Source organism: Hirundo rustica, chromosome 21 (assembly GCF_015227805.2).
Source record: "Hirundo rustica isolate bHirRus1 chromosome 21, bHirRus1.pri.v3, whole genome shotgun sequence".
Classification (NCBI taxonomy): Eukaryota; Metazoa; Chordata; class Aves; order Passeriformes; family Hirundinidae; genus Hirundo; species Hirundo rustica.
Genome location: NC_053470.1, coordinates 1,537,368 through 1,561,411, shown reverse-complemented (window position 1 = coordinate 1,561,411; position 24,044 = coordinate 1,537,368). Strand labels below are relative to the sequence as shown.

At 52.3% G+C, this 24,044-nt stretch overlaps 1 protein-coding gene across 16 annotated transcripts in view; it reads right to left on the bottom strand.

The window, feature by feature from the left end:
- ARHGEF9 (Cdc42 guanine nucleotide exchange factor 9) overlaps nucleotides 1–24,044 on the bottom strand; it is a 207,089-nt gene that overhangs the window by 40,471 nt on the left and 142,574 nt on the right. For all 16 annotated transcript variants that reach the window (XM_058423250.1, XM_040084203.2, XM_040084206.2 and 13 more), the window contains 4 exons: nucleotides 16,770–16,961; nucleotides 10,597–10,776; nucleotides 8,363–8,595; nucleotides 3,202–3,331 (listed from right to left, as the gene is read on the bottom strand). In XM_058423250.1, the coding sequence (XP_058279233.1) occupies nucleotides 3,202–3,331; nucleotides 8,363–8,595; nucleotides 10,597–10,776; nucleotides 16,770–16,961 (735 nt within the window). The remainder of the gene's footprint in view (nucleotides 1–3,201; nucleotides 3,332–8,362; nucleotides 8,596–10,596; nucleotides 10,777–16,769; nucleotides 16,962–24,044) is intronic.

Genomic DNA, 24,044 nt, shown 5'->3' with positions numbered 1-24,044 from the left:
GTGAGTCACTCGTGGCAACAGACCAAGGCAGGCTCCTCGGTCAAACCCACACGCCACAAATCACACAGGGGCTCATCTCAGAGCAACTGTGATTATTCCTGATTTACAGCAGTCACTGAGATCAGAATCTTCCCTGAAGATTCTGCTCAGTCATTACCTGTCTGAAGATGCCAAAGCTGCCAATAATTCCTTAAGACTCCAGGCCTGGCTGGCCCTCCTGCCAAGCCACCCTTTCCTGGTGCCACTGGCGATTTAAACAATCAGATCCCGCTTGCAGAATTTCTTGGGGAAAACCCCTGGCTTTGGTTAACTCAAGGATATCCGCGGTTTTCAAATACTCACCCTGAAATTCACCACCGTGGGGACACACGTGGGATGAATTTTTATCCCTTAGAGGGATAAAAATGATTCCTAAAACATGGGATTGAGTAAAAGCCCTCTGCTTAAAGCAGCCTTTACTTCTCCTATGAGTTTTAGGATCAGCATTCCCAACAACACCTCTCCTTGTATAAGTGTGCACACATTTTATAAATGAGAACATTTCAAATATTCCCTCACTAAGTATTTTTTCTTTGGTGGGGAATTTTTCCTTCTTCTTTAAAAAAAAAAATCTTTTTCCACCATCTCCTCACAAAACGTGGGTAAATTTAGAAACAAAAAAACGCAACTTCAGAGCACAGAATCAGCATCATCAGTCTCGAGATGCTGAGGAAAATCAGACATTCCTCCAAATGAAATATTTCCATGTGCTGAAACATTCAGGCTCTGAAATCATTCACCAAGCGGTGGGAATGTGGGATTAGCTCTGTCCTGTGCCCTGCCTGGTGGAAAAAGACGGATCTGGCAATTTTTTATGCCTGGTTCCTGTTTTCTTGTGGTCAGCGCTGTTTTCAGGGCATCTCAGGAGTGCTCTGGAGCCACTGGGATGGACTGAACTGGTACAGAAAGGTCTGAGCAGAGCAGGAGCAGGGCCAGGAAAGCCGGGAATTCCAGCTGTGGGTTCTTCTCTCCGCTCAGGGAACTTCCCACAGACTGGACAGGCCTTGCAGCAGCACAGCAGGGACAGCAAACTGGGAGCTGTGATCTCCTCAAACCAGAACTGTCCCTTCCCCACAGCCTGGAGAGGCTGGGGACACACACCAGGAGGTCCCTCCTGTACCCCAAAACTGCAGAGGACACAAAGCTCTGAGCCCTCAGGGGCTGGGTGAGGAGCCAAGCCCGGTGCTCCATGCGCTGGGGACATTCCTGCAGCCCCCGAGTGGGATCTGGGGTCTGCAGCGCCTAAGGAACACCTGCACACATCTCAGCACATCCAAGCACTTCCCAAAGATCCAATCTTTTCATTGCTCCCACTCTCTTCCTGTATTACACTGTGGCTCACTTCTGGGTATTTTGGGTTTCTGTGCATCCTTCTGGCTGTTCCACGGACAGCTGTGGAGTGGGGGCTGGAGCTGATGATTCAGAATTGCTTCAGAGGAAAGAATCAAGCAATGAAATCCTCGGCTGGGTCCAGCTCTCACCCTCGACTTTCTCATCAAAACTCTGTGACTCCTCTCGACCCAAAATCCAGAATTAACAGGGCAGGGGTGTGTTTTCCTCTGGGCAGGGGCTGTGCTCCCATCGGATTTCTGAGTGTACCAACAGCAGGCTTTGCTATGTTACGAGAAGCTGAAGGATGTTGCCGCAATAATGTGCTCAAAATCTGGAATAGCTGAAAAAAGCCTGGAAGAATCATTTGGCAAGTTCCTGAGGATAGGATGGAGATAAAGAATGGGTACTGCTGAGCAGAAATGGATTATCAAGGATAGGGCTAAATAAAAATGAATTATCAACTGAGCTAATGGAAGAGAAAAAGGAACTGCTGTTCCATAGATCCTCTGCGGAGGTCACCTTGGCTTCCCTCTCACACATGAATATTCACTGGCTTGGAATGGATCTGTCCTTAGTTAAGATTTATTTACAGCCCGAGTCTCAGAGCTGCTCACAAATGACCCCCATTAGCTCATCCCACGGCACACTCCAGGGCTGAGCGTGGGGCTGATGGTCCCGTGCCTCCTGCAGAGCAGGTTCCTCACTCTGGAAATGAGTCTGTGGCAGAGAGAGATGTTCCTGAGCACTGAAACAATCAGACACATTGTCTGTGCTCTGTGCTCTCCCAGCCAGCCACAATCCCAGCTCTGATTGCTGCATTTATGTTTTATTGTGTGTTTTATCACCAGATCCAGGGCTAAACCCAACCTCCATCACAGCAATGAAACTAATTCAGCCAAGGAGGACACAGGTGATGCACCTGTATTTCTCTCCCTCTCCTTCCAGCCTTCACAGACCTTTGCCAGAAATAAAACAGTTAAAGGATTAATTAATTAATTCCTTCTCATACACCCATTTACACAGTATGATCCCAATGACTGGAATGTGGAGTTATTTCAGACTTCACAAGTGAGGAAGCAGGAAGGCTGCTCCATCACTCTGATTATCTCCCTGCTGAACACATGGGCTGATGACAACAGCGAGAGGATTTACAAAACCGTTCGTCCTCAATCTGCTGCAAAACCCTATTTATGGATTACTTCCACACAATGATTTTAAAAAATCAGGGACAAAAAGAAAAGGGAGGACGTAATTTTAGTATGGCTTTTCTTCCAAACACATGGCACAAATGTAGAGACTGAAGGCCCGCTGGTGAGGAATCCTTCTGCTGACTCTGCCTTCCCTGTGCCTCTCAGCTCCTTAATTACACCATCACTACACACGGGGCTGGTTCAGAAATATCTTTAAGTGGGATGTCATTTATAAAATGCAAATAAAAAAAGCATCTCTAACTCCAGTTTAACAGTTTGGCTTCCAGTCACGAAACAACCACCAGAAGGATTCTCTTCATTTTCTTAACGCCTTTCCCTTCTTCCTCCCCGGTGACACAGCACAGAGGCAGAATGCACGCAGAGTTTGCTCCAACTCTCACCTGCTTCCAGCACTGCAATCACAGAAGTCACTGCAGGCTGCTAGTGGTGAAATTGGAACTGGACCCTGGATTTTCCTCAGGGCACCGTTAACGTTTAAGCACCACCCTCAAGTCACGACTGCGCCTTCTCCGCCCCAGGCTTAGTCCCAAACTGTGGGCAGTGAACTATGGGGTCTAAGATAATTCAAGAACAGCCTGGAATTTGCCCTTGCCCGGTTCCCAGCCCAGATTTACCGTACCTCCCAGTCCAGGACAGAGGCCTGCCACTGAGCTATCTTGTCGATGTTCTCCAGCCTCCGCTTGCGCTCGTTGATCTGGAGGGTGACGTTCCTCATGACGGCGAGGGCAGCGGCCACGTACCTGTAGTCGCTGCACACAGAGGGAAAGGCTGTCAGAGGCAGCAGGAGGCTGTCACAACCTCACCAAAGGGACACGGGGAGGGGTGACCCTCAGCGCTCTGACGGGATTTTACTGTTGGGGAGGAAGAAGCCAAAAAACCCTATAAATATGATTGCTTAGATTCTGAGAATGTGAAACCTGTAACTGAGATAGAATTGAAAGTAAGTTTTGATGTTTGAGATGTCCTAGCTGCTGGATGCCTAGGAAAACAACCCCCAATGTATGATTTATCCCACACTTGTAACACCACCCTGAAGTATCAGGTATCTGTAACCCCATTGGCCCAAGTCCTGTTCCAGCCCACCTTGAAGACCCCTGATAAGGGGTCCCAGGGGGGCTGGACGCTCTCTTTGCTTGCACCCTTCCCCGAGGACTTTCCTCTCTTGGAATCTCCTCTCCCTACTTCTCCCTTCCCCCACTTTCCTAGGCCTTGCCACGAGCTGCAGCCTGGCAGCTCAGAGCAAGGCCTCACATCCCTTACAATAAACCTCATCTTCTAAAACCTAACTTCAGAGATCTCTCGTCTACATTTATCTACACCGTTTACCATCTGCATCGTCACAGCAGAGCAGCTCGACGGAAACTGGAATTGGGAGCCCAGCCTGGCCTCTGCCACCAGCACTGTGAGCCCTTTACAGCCCCAAGGTGCCCAGCTGAAAAGCGTTCTGGAGACAGGCTGAACGCCTTCACAGCCTCTGTCTTTGGGCACGGATTTTTCTGGTTTTAAAATGAACATTCGGAGAAGGGTTCATTTAGACAGAGACCAGAGCACCTTCCAAGCCACTCCCGGAGCAGTCACCCCATGGAATTCACTCTCACTGCAGATCTCGGGTCAGCAAATCAAGCAACTCTCTCTTTCTTTTTTTTCCCTGCGTGGCCCTGTGAGTGCAGTGACACAGAGTGAGAACAGGCTCCTGCCAGGGCCACTGAGAACGATGATCAGTCTTTTCAAAAAGTGATGCTGAAATCAATGCCATTGATTCCTGCCCTGTGCCTGCTTTTCCATTCCAAGGAGCTGTAATGTTCATTTCCATTGGGAAGACAGGCAAGGCCAGCTGCCACACCGCCACCACGATGTATTATTAACTTAAGGGCTGCTATTGATTGCTGACTAATGAGAAAAACTGCCATCTTGGGCAGCTGCAGGGGGAATGGCTTTATTGATTATTGCTAAGGATTGTGCTGGTGACAGCTAAAAGAGGGGTAGATGCTGGGAATTACATCCCCTCTCCATGTGTTCCCAACAGGATAAATACTAAGAAACAAACACACTGTGATACACAAAAAATATCATTTTGGTATCCTTGGCTCGGATGAAATCTTGAGCTGAGCTTTCATTTTTACTTTAATTCTTAAGTCAAAATTCTGGACGCTGTTAAAAATAATCCCACAAATTCCAGCACAGCGGGACTGGGCTTTCAGCAAAATGAAGGAAAACAGAGGATGGGCTGCCTGATATATCCATCACAGAGAGGTGTGGGTGGGAAGGGACCTTAAAGCCCATCCAGCTCCACCCCCTGCCACGGGCAGGGACACCCTCCACTGTCCCAGGCTGCCCCCAGCCCCATCCCAGCCTTGGACACTGCCAGGGGCGGAAGGGATCGTGCTGCACAAAGAACTGCTTGTGCCTCCCTTCGTGTGAGAGTCTGTGTGAAGGGAGATTGGCTGTGCAAGGAAAGGAGCTGTGCCAGGGGGACACCGGGGCGCTCTGCAGAACATCCAGGAGTTCTTTAGGGAAAGAGGGGAGTCCCTATGGCCAGGAAGGTTCTGGAGAGGCAGGAGAGGTGCAGGGTTTACAGACAGTCACCAGCGATCTCCCAGCAGTGATGCTCATGCTCAGAAGGGAGAGCACTCCCTGGCAGAACGTGTCCCTGCATTCCAGCTCCCTTCTGCTCTGGGAATGCTCAGGATTCCAGCAAGCTGCACTTAGGACCTGCCTATATTTAATTCACATTAAGCCGGAGTAGAGAGGTGAACAGATGTGGCTTTGTGAAAAATTCAAACCAAGCAGGCTGCAAACAGGCAGCAGTTGGAGGGAGGCAGGCTCTGAGCTCGCCCCCATCCTGCCTCCGCGCCGAGCGGGACGGTGCCAGCCTTTTATCTTGGGAATGCTAATTCCCTAATTCCAGTGAGAAAACCCCAGCAGTGTTTGCCTGTCACGCTGTAATGAAGAAAAGACTCGGGACTGAACTTTTTGGGCTCCCAGCCCGCGTCTGTGGCAGAGCTGGCAAAAACTTAGAAGAAAAAAGCAACAGAAGCAGAGCATTTGGCCATGAGGCAATAATAGGATCCCATTAACCATGAGATGAAGGTAAATAAATGGTTTGTCAATTCTATTGGGGCTGCAGTGGCCACTTCCCAGCGCTCCATCAGAATCCAAGCCCAGATCCTTGCCAAGCATCACATTGCTGTCTCTGGGGAGTGTGGCCTGGATTCTGATTTCAGCATTGTCCTGACCCGGTGCAGGGAAAATCCACAGCTCTGCAGGTGTGGAGGCAGTGAAAAGGAAGGAAAAAAAGAAAAAGAGGATCACGTTCCTCTGTCAGATGAAGCTCACGTCCCTGCTTGCCCTGCGTTTTTCCACGCTTTACCTCCCTCCAGGGCTGGGATATGGCACTGGCTGTGTGCAGCCACAGGTTTCCTCCCCGTGCTGTTACAGCTTCAGGGGTTACTCCTCCTAATGCAAGGTGAGAAAACCTTCCCAAAGCATGGAGGAACCAGAGAAACAGTGTCCATGGCAATCCAGTGACACAGAGCTCTCAGGCTGAGTCACCTGACTGCTGCTGAACCACAGGAGAGCTCCCAAGGCCTCTAAGAACATGACTCTGTGTGATTACTGAACAACATGGTGAGCTTAAAACATCCCAAAGGGAACAGGAACGTGCTCCCAAAATAACCCAAGCCTGGTGTTATCACACTGCCCACATCCCCTTGGCTCTGGCTCCAAAATAACTCACAGAGGGTCATTTTAGACATCCTCCTCTTGGGAAGCCACATCTGAGCTCCCAGGCAGTGCTGAGGGTCCTCATGTGGCTGCTGAAGGGAAAACCCACAACCTGTGGGATCCCAGAGCTGCTCTCTGATACCCCGAAGTTCCCATGAGTCTATTCCAAGTTTGATTTGGTCTTTGGAAAAGCAGGAATTGGATCTGAAGCCAAAGGCTTGTCCAAATTGGTGATTTGGGGCATTGGCTACCCTGAATCACTCAGACTTGTGGGTCAGTCGAAGTAAATCAATGCATCTCTGCTCACATCACACTCCTGCTCTTCTAGAGCTGGGCTTAGGAAAAACAACCCATCAAAAACTTGCAGAAGTTTCTGAAATATCTCTGCTCTTTTCTGTTCTCATTTGGTTTTAAATGGGCTTTGAAAAAAGAAAGAAAATTGGCAGGGCAGGAAAAAAACCTGCCCTTACAGGGCCTGATTTTTCTTTCACCTTTTTTTCGCAGGAGTAAATCCCAAGTGGTATCACAGGCACTGCCCCTGACTCACACTGTCAGGCAGCCAGGCTGATTGTCCTCAGCAGCAGCCAAAGAGATCCTGGAAATTTTGGGAAGCAATCAAACTGCGAGTGCCCCTCTGAACCTAAACCCTGTGGCAAAAGCAGAGGCAGGACTGTGCTGAAAAGCTGAGCAGGTTTGGAGCTCCCCCCACATCAGGCTCCAGCTGCAGACCCTGGTCCTGCACTCCCTGTGTGCCCAGGCTCTGCCCGGGAGCAGGGCAGGAGCCTCGCAGACCACTGAATGCTAACCAGTCACTTTGCCAGTGTAACTGGTAGCATCAGAAAGTACATCCAAGGGTAATTAGTTCACATGTCTGATTAGTACAGAGCTGAGTGTGTCTCCAGCGAGAATTGCTGCTTTGGGAAGACTGAACTGGCTGCTGACCCTTTGTCCTGCCCCCTTTTATCCAGGATGTCACAGGGACAAGAGCTGGACAGAAAACCCCAACCCTTCATGGGAAGAAGCTCTGGACAGAAAACTCCAAGTCCTGAGGGGGAAGGAGCAGGGGACAGAAAGCCCCAGGCCATGTTGGGAAGGAGTTCTGGAGACAGAAAGCCCCAGGCCATGTTGGGAAGGAGCAGGGGACAGAAAGCCCCAGGCCATGTTGGGAAGGAGCAGGGGACAGAAAGCCCCAGGCCATGTTGGGAAGGAGTTCTGGAGACAGAAAGCCCCAGGCCATGTTGGGAAGGAGCAGGGGACAGAAAGCCCCAGGCCATGTTGGGAAGGAGCAGGGGACAGAAAGCCCCAGGCCATGTTGGGAAGGAGCAGGGGACAGAAAGCCCCAGGCCATGTTGGGAAGGAGCAGGGGACAGAAAGCTCCAGGCCATGTTGGGAAGGAGCCACAGACAGAAAGCTCCAGGCCATGTTGGGAAGGAGCAGGGGACAGAAAGCCCCAGGCCATGTTGGGAAGGAGCCACAGACAGAAAGCTCCAGGCCATGTTGGGAAGGAGCAGGGGACAGAAAGCCCCAGGCCATGTTGGGAAGGAGTTCTGGAGACAGAAAGCCCCAGGCCATGTTGGGAAGGAGTTCTGGAGACAGAAAGCCCCAGGCCATGTTGGGAAGGAGCAGGGGACAGAAAGCCCCAGGCCATGTTGGGAAGGAGCAGGGGACAGAAAGCCCCAGGCCATGTTGGGAAGGAGCAGGGGACAGAAAGCCCCAGGCCATGTTGGGAAGGAGCAGAGGACAGAAAGCCCCAGGCCATGTTGGGAAGGAGCAGAGGACAGAAAGCTCCAGGCCATGTTGGGAAGGAGCAGGGGACAGAAAGCTCCAGGCCATGTTGGGAAGGAGCAGAGGACAGAAAGCTCCAGGCCATGTTGGGAAGGAGCAGGGGACAGAAAGCCCCAGGCCATGTTGGGAAGGAGCAGAGGACAGAAAGCCCCAGGCCATGTTGGGAAGGAGCAGAGGACAGAAAGATCCAGGCCATGTTGGGAAGGAGCCATGGACAGAAAGCCCCTGGTCCTGTTGGGAAGGAGCCCTGGCCCCCGTGCCCGCTGTGTTACCTGTGCTCCTGGGCCGTGTACTTGAGCAGCTCTGCCAGCTGCAGGGGGTACTTGCAGATCTTCTGCACGGGTGTCAGCAGGAAGCCATCGATGGCGATGTCGATCATCTGCTGCAGCAGGCGGCACGCCTCGAAGAAGTGCTGGTACCTGCTGTCCTTCATCAGCTTGGAGAGCTCCATGCACGCGTCCAGGTGGTTGTTACAGTACTCGGAGTAGATCCAGAAGCCGTCTTGCTGTGAAGGCAGAGTCAGGAGGACAGGTCAGGCAGAGACCCAGCTGATCAACGCCACAACAGGGCTGGGAAGGGCAGGGTTCGATGGGATACCGGGAGAAATTCCTCCTGGGAGGGTGGGGAGGCCCTCTGGGATGGAATTCCCAGAGAAGCTGTGGCTGTCCCATCCCTGGAAGTACTCAAGTATGAGCTTGGAGCATCGCGGTCTATGACGGTGCCCTGCTCACAGCAGGGTCTGGAATAAAATGATCTTCCCAACCCAACCCTGCCAACCCAAAGCAGCCTGGATTTCTAGGAAAGCACAGCCCAAGCAGGAGGAAGGACAGATGCCACAGTGCCTCTCCTGTTTGGAAGAGGTGCTGGGAAAGGCAGGACTGCAGAGAGGGCCCTGCACTGTGACACATGGCCGAGGTCTGTGCAGGTACAGGTGTGTCAGTGTGAGCCCTGCACAGAGCTGGGCTTGTTCTCACCTTCAAATTGTGCAGGGAGGGTTTGAGAGGCACAACCCAGCAGAGCTCTCATTTTTGGTAAGACAAGAGGACAACCTTGTTATTTCCAGAGCTCTTTCCCTGAAAGATCCTGAAACACCTGGCAAGTGTTTGGGGGCTGGGTATGTTTGAAATTCCCTTTACCAACGAGAAACCCAGGGCACTGCGTGGATTTCCCCAGGAACAGAACCCCAGAAAACACTAAACACAAACAAAAAACCCACTCACACGTGTGCCCCTCCACCTTTTGGATTGGTCTAACAAATTTTCTGGTGTCTGTTTTGTTGGCATGTCCTTTTTCTGCCTTCGCTGACCACAGACTGTCACCTTTAACTTGGATTGACCTGGGCCACGCAGACAGGGCGATGAAAAGGCAGAGAACGATTTCACTGGGGAGGAGATTGACACAGCCCAGCACCACAAATTAACTCTGAGACAGCCCAGGTAAAAGTCAGGTGTTGCAAACCAGCCAGTTGCACCAATGCCAATGCCTTCCAAAGAAAGGACAGATTCTATTTAGCCAAGACACGCCTGCCCAGCAATTACTTCTCAGTCCCTGAGGGTCCAAACAAGCTGCTTCTCTGGGAGCAGGGATCCAGTGTCCTTCCCATCCCTACAGCCAAACCAGCCACACACTGACAGCTCTCTCCTCCTGAAGAAAATGAGGAACAAGATCCTTTGGAGATCCCTGAACAGGATCTTAACATCCTCACCGCTGGGTTTGCCAAATGGCTAAGCAGGGATAATTTATCAGGAGTTTATCAGGCAGCTTTCAGCCCCTGTCTGGTGACAGGCAAGTGTCAGATCTTCCTCTGAATCGAAGCAGCAATTCCTGCCATTGTCAGTAGCAACGAATTGACAGCATAGCCTCAAGTCATGACATTTGAGCTACTGATTCTCACCAAGATTTCGTACATCTCCCCAGGACAGAGGTGCAATGTGATGCTGCTTTTCACTGGCTCTGATAAGAACCAGCCACGTTAACACCTCATGCACCTTCTCAGAGGAAACCTCAACGAGAGACCCAGGGATGTTTAAAAGATGCTGTGAAGCTCTTTAGGGATGTCCTGCTGAAGTTTCAGGAATGTTTATCAGGAGTTTCCCTGACAAGCAGTCAACTGTTGTCGCCCTGACACAACACAGGAGCTGCAGCACCTGTGAGCTCTGACACCCTGCTCCCCTCTCCTTCCAGGAAAGCCTCCAGCGCCAGGACTGGCATTTGTTGGACATTTCCTGACATATTTACAACACTGGCCAATTTATCAGCTCCTGCAGGAGGTGGTTTATGGAACAGTAGGACGGGCTGGGCAAAATCCACCAGTGTGTTCTCATCCATGTGATTCAGATGTACTGGGGATTATCCAAATGCATATCCAAGCTCTCCCTCCTCTGTATCTCACAAAGTACACGGAGAACCACGGAGCAGTCCCCGCTGTTACCAGCAGAGTTCCTGCCTTCTGTGTTTTTCTCCTCTCTCCCCAGCCCAGCTCCCCAGGAATGCCCAGTGAACTCACGTGTTCCAGGAAGCACGGCCCAATCTCGCTGAGATGGGGGTCCTCGTTGTTGTACTGCTTCTCCAGGTCCCGCACAAATCCCATCTGAAATCTGTAGATGTCTTCGATGTTCCCGAAGATGATTTTCAGCTGCTCATCACTGAACATGTCCCTCCTCTTCCGGCACTGCTTTAAGTAACCCTGTGAGAGTGAGAAGGAAGGATTTGCAGAGAGCAGCAAAATCCAGGGGCAGCCCCAGGGAGGTGTGTTCAGTGCTGGGTGCCTGGTCCTGCAAACCCCACTGCCCCCAGCACCTCACAGCCAGGTCTCCTACAAGCATCTCCACGTCCTTCCAGTGGCACAGCTTCCACAGAAAGCTCTGAGGGGCTGTTTGAGCCTGCTCTGATCTCTCCTTTCAGCCCAGTAATCAGGACAAGGAAGCTGTTTAATACCATCATAAGTTCTGTTTAATATCTTTATCAACAGCCTGGATGAGGGCATCAAGTGCACCCCCAACAAGCCTGCAGCTGATGTGCTGGAGGGTGGAAGGCTCTGAGCAAACCCCCCCATCCTCCCACACTTCACCTGTCAGCATGATCAGCACCAAATCACAGAATTTAAGATCATCATGTCCAACCAGAATGATTTAGACTAGAAACTTTGCAAGACCAAATCTCAGAAGCTGGAACTGGCTTGGTCCCATCTAGAGTGTCCTGACTGGAAAGAATCGGCACAGAGGTCACCAGGAGATGAATTTGCTTACTTTGCTTGTCTTTATTATATAGGAAGGGGAAAAAATGAAGGGAAGAAAATGCCAGCAGCTCCAGTGGAATGGCTAAATTTGGGAACTCGGGATGCTTAGTCACACAGCCACGCTGCCAGCTGGTGACATGCAGCTGCTGGGCCACAATGAGCATTGGAACCCTGTAATGAGCTGTCCTTCAGCCTCACCATGTGGTTCCTGCCAGGGAGAACTTCAAACATGAATGAGAAATGCAACTTTGGCCAACCTGGCCTGGACCCAACCTCTGCCACATCCAGCTCAGCTCGGAGGACGCTGTCACCCTGAATTTCCTGGTGTTTTCAGCTGAGAAACACCTTCTACACTTTCTAATTGAGGTCTCTCTTCCCCCAGGAGTTCCTTCATGACTCATTTCCCTGGATTTCCCTCTCTGATTCTCCAAGGCCACGAGGAATGGGAGCAGGCTGTTTCCCACACTGTGGGATGGTCACAGGGCAAACCAAAATCCAAACTGGGGAGAAACAACACAGAGCATCTCTCCATGCAGGTTTTCCTGTTTATCTGCTGATCTCAGAACAGCCTGGGAAAAAAACCAAGGAAAAAGCCAGGAAAAAGCCCTGTGCCCATGGTGCAGTGTCCCTCACTCTGCTCCATGACATCCGTCCCTTCCTGAACACAGGAACATCTCCCAGCTCCGGAATTGCCATTGGCTGCGATTCCCATCCTCACTATTCCCACACTCCCTGTGCTGCTTCATCATTTCTCTGGAATCACGTGTCTGGAGGAGCTGAAGCAGCACATTTCTGTGCAGGCACCTCTGAAAGCACAGGGAGAATAAAGGAATGTGAGGAGTTCCCAATCCTCATCCTCTCTGTGTGTTTGAAGGTGGTTTCCAGCACAAGCCAGGAAAAGGAGACTGAACATTTTCCCATAACACACAGCAGAGGAGGCTGCTGTGGAGTTTTTCCAGTAAATTTACTTCTGTTACATAAAACAATGTCATCTTCCTTCTGCTCATCCCGTCAGGTTTGCTCAGAGAAGGGAGAGCTGACTGATGAGCAGATGCTGGAGAGTGTTTTGCTCAATGAACACCTAAAAATAGCTGCCAAACTGTCTGTCTTTGAAGTACTTTTCCATGTAGTCCCTGAAGTATAGGCCAAAGTTGGGCAGGCTTTGCAGGAGGTTAAGTGCTAAGTTTTCTTCACCCCACAGCGGGTTTAGAGACAGGAGAGGTGGTCAGTCGATCCACCCATCGGTCCATCCATCCATCCCTCCATTCATCCATCCCTCCTTCCATCCATCATCCATCCATCCATCCATCCATCCATCCCTAAATCCATCACCCATCCATCATCCATCCATTCATCATTCATCCATCCATCCATCCATCCATCCATCCATCATCCATCCATCCATCCATCATCCATCCATCCATCCATCCATCATCCATCCATCCATCCATCCATCCATCCATCCACCATCCATCTATCCTCCATCCATCATCCATCCATCTATCCATCCATCCATCCATCCTCCATCCATCATCCATCCATCCATCATCCATCCATCCATCCATCCATCATCCATCCATCCATCATCCATCCTCCATCCATCATCCATCCATCCATCATCCATCCATCCATCCATCCATCATCCATCCATCCATCATCCATCCATCCATCATCCATCCATCCATCCATCCATCCTCCATCCATCCATCATCTATCCATCCATCCATCCATCCCTCCATCCATCCATCCATCCATCCATCCCTCATCTATCCATCCATCCATCCCTCATCCATCCATCCATCCTCCATCCATCCTGTCTGGCTGAGAGCAGGATGAAGGAGAGTAGGAAGCTGCAGGCTGTAACTCCAAAGGGAGCTGTGCTGACATTCCAGATTCTTTCCTCTCTGGGCCAGTCTGGGGCTGTTTACACGGCGCTGGAACCGTCCCTGAGCCGGGCCCGGCACCACCCGGGCTGTCAGGCAGCGCTCCCTGCGCAGAGCTCCCAGCACACAGGGCAGGGTGGTGCTCAAGGGCAAACAGCCACAATCAGCACAGGAGCAAAGCTCATTTGAACTGGAAAGGAAAACCAGAGGCAGGGCTGGCAGCAAGGATTTGGACATTGCTCCACAGCAAGCTATGGGGGCAGTGGGGCTTTGCTGTGGTGAGGAATTGCCTCCAATCCAGCTGCTTCCCACAGCTGGCACAGCGGATTTTCATCCTGGTGCAGGCCAGCTGCTGAGCTCCCTGCCTGGCCAGACTCATGCTATGGGTGCTGGGAGTAATTAACATGGTGTGTAATGACACAGGAGCAGGGAGTGGAAATGCATCCTGAAGCAGAGGGGAGCAGTGGGAGGGCTCTCAAACCCCACCCTCCAGAAAGAACCTCCCATGCTCAGGTGCCTCACTGGTATCAGGATTTGTTACTGCCTGCAGCTCAGAAACAAGAGAATAACCACGCACTGCTAAACTCAGCACTAGACCAGGCTCAGCCCAGCCAGAGCTGCTCTGCCACCCCCTCTCACACCTCCCATCCTTCGTCCTTCCTGGCACCCTAAAACAAAGATCCCCGGGAAAAGGAGACGTGCCACTGTCAGAGCAGCTCACCAGGGGCTGTCTGCTGCCTGCTCATGCGTGGCACAAACAAGAGCCCTGGAGACCAGTCCAGTCCAGCTCTCCCAGTCCAGTCCAGCTCTCCCAGTCCAGTCTAGCTCTCCCAGTCCAGCCCCAGCTCTTCCAATCCAGTCCAGCTCTTCCAGTCCAGTCCAGCTCTCCCAGCCCAGCCGAGCCCCATCTCTCCCAGTCCTTTCCCATCTCTCCCAGCCCAGCCCCAGCTCTCCCAGTCCAGCCCCTCCCTCCCAGTCCATTCCAGCTCTCCCAGTCCATCCCACCTCTCCCAGTCCAGCCCCTCTCTCCCAGTCCATCCCACCTCTCCCAGTCCAGCCCCACCTCTCCCAGTCCATCCCCACTCCCATCCCTCTGTGTCAGTGCCTGGCTGCTGGAGCTCTCCGAGGTTCCCCAGGCAAAGGCCTCGCTGTGATTAAGCTGAGCATAATGAGCCTCTCTCCATCAGCCCATCATTCCACGCATGAGAACGCCCGTTTCAGTCCTGCTCTCTGCTCAGCTGAATCATTTCCTGGTGCTCTACCTGCAGCCAAGATTTATCCCCTCAATCCCAGCCTGCATCACACAGGGCAAAGAAGGAGCTTCCTGGATCTCTCCTGTCTGGGACATATCATCAGGGGCAGTAACTCAGTGTTCCCCCAATGCAGCTGCACCTGTCTGCACCTCCTGAGAATCCCAGCCGGCAGGAACACAGTGACATGGCTGGAGATACAAGTTAGGGTTTGTTTAGATTCCAACAGGAAAGTGCAAATGTAGGAAAAGAAACGATCTGTGGAGAAGCGCCTGCAATTCATCCCTTCTCCAATGCAAAGCTCTCTGACCGAAATAGCACATGGAAATTGAGCTCATTTGTTTCCAAATTGAAATCCCAAGGCTCTTCCCTATTTGAAAAGTGTCATGGATGCTTTTTGGACGGCTGCTCTGCCTCACCGAGAGACAAGCAGCAAGGATGAAGGGAGGAAGACATTCCTCTAAGCACAATTCACAAGGGGCTTCCCCAGACTGACTGGGCACAGGCTCACTAAATGCTAAACACTGCGAGGGATGAGCTGAAAGCCATCCCCAGACCTTGATCTCAGTGCTAACAAACTTCTGCCTCTCAGTGATAAGGACATCTCTACACACGGCGCCCAAACTCCGGCCCAGCCGCATGTTCCCCTTCCCAAACACCCAGCACCACGGGCGCTGCGCTTTGGGCTCAGCTCAGGGCACTAATCCTGACTTAAGGGGTCACAGAGGTTAATTGTAACCTAATGAAGAAGAACCAAGTTGGGGATTTGTGGAGTCAGTCACTAAACTCCAGTGCTTGCTTTTGCTTGGTTCCCTTCATCATTTCCCATGGTGGAAACGTTTTGCCCTCGGTCTCGCCATAAAAAAGGCAAATGGGGGCCATCCTGAGCCAGGGAAAATTGTGAACCCGACACGAAAGGCACAGATGACACGGCTAACTGATTGGTTTAATTACAACCTAATTTCCTCAATCACAAGTTCAAAAGTAGATGGCATTGGGTTTTAATTAAGAGGACTGCTTGAAGGATCTCAACCTCATCATGTTTTAGTCAAAGAGCTATGGAATAAAGGTCAGGAAATTGCACTTCTGGTTAATACAAACTAAAGGAATTATCAGATCCAGCAGGAAATTCTCGGAGCCGTCAATACATATTGACTGATGCTGCTCCTCCGTTAAGACACAGCCCTCAGACACTTCAACTTGTTCCCAAATCACCCAGGGACAAACCCAGCTCAGCCCTTGCCAGCACCCACCATGGGCAGGTGTGCCAGGTACCCTCAGGTACCTCACAGACGTCCTTGAGGTGTTTGAAGCAGTGGGGACAGACACAGACACAGCCCCAGGTGTGCCCCAGGTACCTCAGAGATGTCCTGGAGGTGTCTGATGCAGTGAGGACACATAGCCCCAGCCCCAGGTACCTCACAGATGTCCTGGAGGTGTTTGATGTAGTGGGTACAGCCCCAGCCCCAGGTGTGCCCCAGGTAGCTCACAGATGTCCTGGAGGTGTTTGAGACAGTGGGGACAGACACAGCCCCAGCCCCAGGTGTGCCCCAGGTACCTCACAGATGTCCTAGAGGTGTCTGATGCAGTGAGGACACACAGCCCCAGCCCCAGGTACCTCACAGATGTCCTGGAGGTGTTTGATGTGATGGGGACACACAGACACAGCCCCAGCCCCAGGTACCTCACAGATGTCCTGGAGGTGTTTGATGTAGTGGGTACAGCCCCAGCCCCAGGTGTGCCCCAGGTAGCTCACAGATGTCCTGGAGGTGTTTGAGACAGTGGGGACAGACACAGCCCCAGCCCCAGGTGTGCCCCAGGTACCTCACAGATGTCCTAGAGGTGTCTGATGCAGTGAGGACACACAGCCCCAGCCCCAGGTACCTCACAGATGTCCTGGAGGTGTTTGATGTGATGGGGACACACAGACACAGCCCCAGCCCCAGGTACCTCACAGATGTCCTGGAGGTGTTTGATGCAGTGGGTACAGCCCCAGCCCCAGGTGTGCCCCAGCCCCAGGTACCTCACAGATGTCCTGGAGGTGTTTGATGTGATGGGGACACACAGACACAGCCCCAGCCCCAGGTACCTCACAGATGTCCTGGAGGTGTTTGATGCAGTGGGTACAGCCCCAGCCCCAGGTGTGTCCCAGCCCCAGGTACCTCGCAGATGTCCTGGAGGTGTTTGATGCAGTGGGTACAGCCCCAGCCCCAGGTGTGTCCCAGCCCCAGGTACCTCACAGATGTCCTGGAGGTGTTTGATGCAGTGGGTACAGCCCCAGCCCCAGGTGTGTCCCAGCCCCAGGTACCTCGCAGATGTCCTTGAGGTGTTTGATGTAGTGGCGCTCGGTGCTCATGATCTCGTTGATGACGTTGGCTCTCATCTGGTCGCGGTTCTGCACGGTCCTGCCCAGGCACAGGCAGTCGGCGCTGGGGTCCAGGTGGCCGTTCTGCACCTCGCTGGTTCCCTCCTCCACGCCATCCTCCTGGTTCACCCATAGCTGCGGGACAGAGGGACAGCAGAGGGACTATTGCCAGCAGCAGCTCAGGGGGCTGGCTCAGGGCTGCAGGGCTCCGGGAGATGTTGGATGCACCCCTGCTCACCCCACAGAGCTCCCAGCCCACACTGCCCAGTTCCAAACTGGTGCAACCAGCCCCCAACGCTCCCCACACACAATCTCAGAGGGGATTGCCAGGGCTGGCTGCTTTGATCCCAAATATAAAATCATCCTGTGGCAGGGTGAAAGGATGCTGCCAAGAGCTCCAGACTGAGATGGACACGAGTGAAACAGAGCAGCCGGAGGAGAACTGCAGCTACTGGTGGCAAGTACTGCTGTCCCAGCTCCTGCCACCTCCAGCTGGGGTTCCTCTGAACAGGAAGATCCCCTGGGAGCAGGGATAAGCCTTTCCCCAGGGACTGATTTGAGGTGGAGATGTGGCTGGTTCAGAGATGTGAAGTGCACGTCAGCTCTGGGTTGCGTTTCTGGAGCTCTGTAACCTCCCAGGCCAGGGGCTCTGAAGGAGCCCTGATTGCATTTCTCAGCAGCTTTCCCCATCAGCTCCCAGGGACAGCTTTTCTTGGCTCAGGCAAATCCCACATCTCAGCATCCCAGGATTGGGATCCCCCAAAGCACATGGAAAGGACGCCCCTGAGCAAGTCTCCTAAAACCTGGGGGTGGTACCCTGGTTTTTCTGAGTTTTTCTAAGCCTTTTGATTTTCTTAAATGGAGTCAGATCTTTTTAGTTATTGTACAATATTAAGAGCAGTTTTCTACCTTTCTCACAGATGTAACATAAACAAATCCTTTGTTTTTCATTCTCTGTCCTTTGTTTGCATATTTCTAACCTGAAAACAATTGTAACTGACAGTTGGTCTGGCCACTGAGGCTGAGGGGTGGAAACCCCAAAAAGCCAATGTTCTGCTAGACCAACAAATGTATAAAAAGTAAAAAAATAAACAAAGGGGTCTCTTCTCTCGGCTCTCTCAGCTGGGAGCTGGATCAGAAGGACCTCTGCGAAAATCTCTTGTCTGCGTGTGACTGCTTTGTGTGTCTCGGTGACACTGGGGGCTCGGGGCAGCTGGGGACAGGTGCACGGGGCACTGACAGCTATAGAAAGCACTGAAAAAGGATCTCTGTGCTTTCAGCACACTGGAGCTTCCTTCCAGTATCAAATAAAAAAACATCCATCGAAATTCCAGCTCTCTCCTGTGTGCCTGAACCAGCCTGTGCTCTGCACACGCCATACGGATCAAGGGCTCCTTCTGTTACCTTTTCCCACAAAACCTGCTTAAGATAACTCTGATTGACTCAAATTGGGCTCAGGGCGGTTTGTAAACAAACATTAAATAAAGCTTAGAGCCGATAGAAATATCCCTGTCTTTCACAGACCACCTCAGCTGTGATGGAAATGAAGCAACTTCTCTCCTCAGCATTTGAAGTCCTCAAATCCTGGGGATTTTCAAACCTAAAAATACATTTTCCTGCGAGCAGTGGAACTGTCCACATACAGAGTACAAGGAAAGCAGGCAGCATCATTAACCTGATCTTCAGGCTTCCTTTCAGTGTTAATAGTCTTTCCTGCTTTCCCATTATTCAGTTCAAATTGGGCTTTGCACAGATTGTAAAGGGCAGTGTTCCTGTAAATTAGGAAAGGAAAAACCTCCAAGCCTGTCCCTGCTCCCTCCCTGCTCTCCCAACCAACAGCTGTTCTGCTAAACCACCTCTTGCAGGGCACTAATGTTTTGCCTTTCCACAGGGAGCTGTAAAGGCCAAAAAAGAAAAAAAAAAAAAAAGAAAAGAACAAAAAGCCCACACCCATCTCCTCTTTAGCAGGATGTTAACGATGCTGCAAATTTGGGGATAAAAAAGGGGGTTTGTAGGATTTCCATCAGCACTGGGAGGCCTGGCTGAGCCCTGGCTCACTGTGAGGGAAAGCAGGGAGCTGGTGATCCAATCCCACCAAATACAGTGGAAGCCAGAAAACATCTCCTGGCACGCTGAAACAAATGTCTCTTGTTCACAAAAACAACCCAAAAGCTGGCCAGGAAAGCGTCTGTTTCAGCAAACCCACCCTGCTCTGGAAGAGGTTTGGGGTCCACTGAGGCAGAGCAACACCCCATGGACATGAGCAGTGGTTTATGCTGAAAAATAAATAAAAAATAAGCAAATAAACCAAGTGCTGCTGCTGAGCAATGTCCCTGTTGGGGTAAGTGACCTTGGGGGTCAACTACTGACACCAGTGCCACCAATTTCAGTGCTGGGAAAACCTGGGGGCTCCCTGAGAAGGGAAAATGGGCCCTGGGAAGGACAGAAAGGCACAGGGAGTCCTCCAAGGGATATGTCCTGGTGACAGCTTCATCGGCATTCCAAACCAAACAGAAGTGGAAAACCCAGCAGGGCCAGTGTGGGGATTAAACCCTGTTGGCTGAAGTGTAAAATAACTTCCCACCCTGCTCCTCTTCTCCTGCAGAAAGGGATTTTGCAGCCTTCCCAAACCCAACTGGAACAGCTTGTTACCAAGTCTGATGACATTCCTGCCAGTCTGGCAGCAGGGCGTATTTTTAAAGCTCTGCCTCCTGGAGTCAGGTGATCATGAGAAAAAAACTTGATTTTCACTTAGAAAAAAGCCAGAAAGATCTGATCATTACAAGATGTGTGTGTAAGCCTGAGTCATGAATCCCAAAAGCTTTGAAACTCCAAGGCAGATAGCAAACTTGCAAACTTTTGTGATTCCTCAAATTCAGGCTGCCTTTTGTGCACTGCAGGAACGCTCCCTCCTCCCTCATCTGCGAATCTCAGGAGTCCTGCTTTCTTCCTTAATGAAATTTTTTGCTTCTCCCTGCTAGGATCCGTGTTCCCAAAGGGGAAAAAAATACAGTTCTAGTCTAGATGACTTCTGCCTTATATTAAAAACAAATGCAACAGTTTGATCAGCTCCAGAGGAAGCTGAAGGTGTTTCCAGCCTCTCTCTCCAGCCTCTGCTGATGGAAGGATGAATCCCACTGTGTTGTTCAAACACTCCTGTTTCCATCTAGCCCAGCACCTCTAACAGGGTTAGAGGTGTTTCCCTCTGTTTCCCACATGTGGGGCTCCCAAAAATGCCTGAAATGCCTGAATTTCCTTCCTTCCTGCGGGGAACAGCTGAGATCACACTCCTGGAGCAAGGTCTGTCTGCTCCCCATCTTTCCAAATGGACACAAATACACAAATACCCCTCCCTCTCACTGCAAATATCTGCATTTTTAGAAAAGAAACTTCAAAACTCTTGTTTTCTCCCAGTTTCATCCCATCTCCCCTGCACTCCCAGCTCAGGATGGGTGGCTGCTGTCCCTGTGGGGATTTCCAGGGAGCAGGGATGGGACAGGGGTTCCCTGGCAGCTTCTCGGCTCTGCTGCTCATTCGGATCCCCAAAAGCCTCTCCAGGCTCCCGTCCTGAGCTCCTCAGCAGTTCAGGGCTGTGGCCTGGCACAGCACTGGGATCCCCCACTGAATTCCTGCATCCAGTGGGTTTAAGGATAAACAACAATAAATAATACAATACAATAATAAATCCCCACATTAAGAAATCCAGGGTCTCTTTAAACACCTCCACAATGCAAAACATCAGGGGCTGTAAAACAAACCAGGACTGGGAGGGTTTCCCCCAGGCCAGGAGAAAGGCCCAGCAGTGGAACCACCAAGCCCTGAGAGCCATTTCAAGAACTCTGTGTCAAGAATTAATGAAATCAGTGAAAACTACAGAAAAAAACCCCAACAAGTTGCGTAATGCTGGTCCTATGTGATATTTCCCATTGAAAGGCCCGAACAGGCTTTTCATGAGGCTCCCAGTCCTATTGCAAAATTCAGCCCTAACTGGGAAGTCATGACCAGCTCTTGTGTAATGCAAGAACTCACAGAGGCAGATAAAAGTGAAATAATCAAATGAAAAAGGCCCTTTTCCCTAAGGACCAGTTCTGGGAGCCAGGGAGAGCTGACGGTTGCATTGTGCATGTTCTCTATGACTGATATCCTTTCAGAAAGGGGAAAAAGGAAGAGCCAGGGAACCACAGGCCAGGCAGGCTCACCTCAGTGCCCGGCACAGCACGGAGCAGATTCCTGGAAAATGCGTTCAGGCACGTGGAAGACAAGGAGGTGACTGGGGAGAGCCACCACAGCTTCACTGAGGGCAGAGCGTGCCTGACACATTCAGTGACCTGTGACAAAGTGGATCCAGAACTCAGAGCACCTTCCAGGGCCTAAAGGGGCTCCAGGAGAGCTGGAGAGGGACTGGGGACAAGGGCTGGAGGGACAGGACACAGGGAATGGCTCCCACTGCCAGAGGGCAGCGATGGATGGGAGATTGGGAATCAGGAATTGTTCCCTGTGAGGGTGTTGAGGCCCTGGCACAGGGTGCCCAGAGCAGCTGTGGCTGCCCCTGGATCCCTGGCAGTGCCCAAGGCCAGGTTGGACTTCGGGGCTTGGAGCAGCCTGGGACGGTGGAAGGTGTCCCTGCCATGGCAGGGGGTGGAATGGGATGGGATTTAAGGTCCCTCCCAGCCCAAACCAGTCTGGGATTCTGTGATACAAAATTTCTATAAATATAATTTATCAGCTTGAAGCTTTACCCAAATGGTGCATGAAATCACCCAATGGCACTGGGCCAGCAGCAGTGACCTGCAATTATTGCAGATTTCCCCTGCTCAGTGCAGGCACTGGATGGAGAGGCCTGATCACTTCATAATGATCAGAAACCACAATAACCCAAACGTTTTACCATCCAGCTGGATTATTAACCTGCTTCCACTGGATATGCACAAGGACAAAACCAGCAGATAACACGCCATCGCGGATTCTCGCTCGCAATTAACTAACGTGGCAGATTAATGATCCAGACACATCCTTGCAGAGAGCTGCTGCCGTTCCAGGGAATCTGGATTGTACAGGACGAGTGTGGGCAGTGCAGTGGGTGGCAGTGCAGTGGGTGGCAGTGCAGTGGGTGGCAGTGCCAGGGGCCCCAATTCCCTGCAGGAATCCCTGTGAGCACAGAGCCCCAGGATTCTCCCCCACCCACTGACACTGCCCTGCTCGGCAGAGCAGCTCCACTCCCGCAGGAGCTGCCCCCATTCCTGTCCCCTCAGCTGCTTCCAGGGCTGTGCCCTGTTTGCAGCTCTGTGCAGTGTCACACCCCCATGCAGTGTCACAGTCTGTGCAGTGTCACACCCTGTGCAGTGTCACACCCCTGAGCAGTGTCACACCCTGTGCAGTGTCACATCCCCTGAGCAGTGTCACGGTCTGTGCAGTGTCACAGTCTGTGCAGTGTCCCACTCCTGTGCAGTGTCACACCCCAGTACAGTGTCACACCCTGTGCAGTGTCACATCCCCTGAGCAGTGTCACAGTCTGTGCAGTGTCACACTCCTGTGTAATGTCCCCCTCCTGTGCAGTGTCACACCTCCATGCAGCGTCACACCCTGTGCAGTGTCACACCCCAGTACAGTGTCACACTCCCATGCAGTGTCACACTCCTGTGCCACACCCTGTGCAGTGTCACACCCTGTGCAGTGTCACATCCCCTGAGCAGTGTCACACCCCCATGCAGTGTCACACCCTGTGCAGTGTCACACCCCAGTACAGTGTCACACTCCTGTGCAATGTCACACCCTGTGCAGTGTCACACTCTGTGCAGTGTCACACCCCAGTACAGTGTCCCACTCCCAAGCACTGTCACATCCCAAGCAGTGTCCCACTCCCGCTCCGCTGCACCCTGTGCTGGATTAGGAGATCGGTGTCTCACTTGCAGCCCGTGGTGCAGAGCTTTGCAGCAGTGAAGCAGCAGCAGCCTCCAGGCTCAGCCCGGCACAGCCTGTGCCCCTTGGCAGCCCCCAGGAGGGGTGAGGAGGTGGCAGGGGATGCTGTGAGTCCCCAGAGGTGGCAGGGGATGCTGTGAGTCCCTGGAGGTGGCAGGGGATGCTGTGTGTCCCCGGAGGTGGCAGGGGATGCTGTGTGCCCCCGGAGGTGGCAGGGGATGCTGTGTGTCCCCAGAGGTGGCAGGGGATGCTGTGTGTCCCCCAGAGGTGGCAGGGGATGCTGTGAGTCCCCCAGAGGTGGCAGGGGATGCTGTGAGTCCCCCAGAGGTGGCAGGGGATGCTGTGTGTCCCTGGAGGTGGCAGGGGATGCTGTGTGTCCCCCAGAGGTGGCAGGGGATGCTGTGTGTCCCCCAGAGGTGGCAGGGGATGCTGTGCGTCCCCAGAGGTGGCAGGGGATGCTGTGTGTCCCCCAGAGGTGGCAGGGGATGCTGTGTCTGCCCTGGAGGTGGCAGGGGATGCTGTGTGCCCCCAGAGGTGGCAGGGGATGCTGTGTGTCCCTGGAGGTGGCAGGGGATGCTGTGTGCCCCCGGAGCTGTCCCAGCCAGCCCCAGCCTCTGTGCAGCCATGGGAGGGCTGGGAATCCGCGTAGGATGCAGGTTGCTGGGAAGCACAGACCATCTCCTGAATCCTGTTCCAGGACAACGAACAGGACATTTAGCAGCAGAAGAAAAGGCAGCTGGAGCACGTTGCTTTCCCCTCCTGAGTTCCTACTGCTCTTTTCTCCCACTGCCTGAATTTCCCCCTCACTAGCCTGGCTCCAGCCTCAGTGTCCTTCACACCCTCCAGCCCAAAGGCTCTTTGACACCTTCTCTTTCCTCCCTCCAACTCCCCAGTTTAGCAAACCCTCTTCAGCTCTTCCTCTCCTCTCTAAAACTCTCCATTCCGAGCCTCAGAAATTCCCTCTACCCAAGGTGAGAAACATCCTTTACTCATTTCTGGAAGAGGAGAAAACAGGGGATTCTACAGGGACAGCTTCAGGCTCTGTATCCCCAAAAGGTGAACAAGAGCAGCTCCAAGAACAGGCCCTGTGCTCACTCCCTGTTCCCTGCAATCCAAATGCAGATTCCCAGGGGCTGCAGCTCCAGCAGGGACCAAAAGCTGCCTGGACACTGCAGCAGACTGGATGTGCTCCGCTGTATCCATCAGAACTCTGGGAATTAGGGCTCGGCTCTCCCATCTCCCAAAAGCCCAAGCCGAGGTGAGTGCTGGTACTGGAACACACAGTTGGGCAGAGCAGAA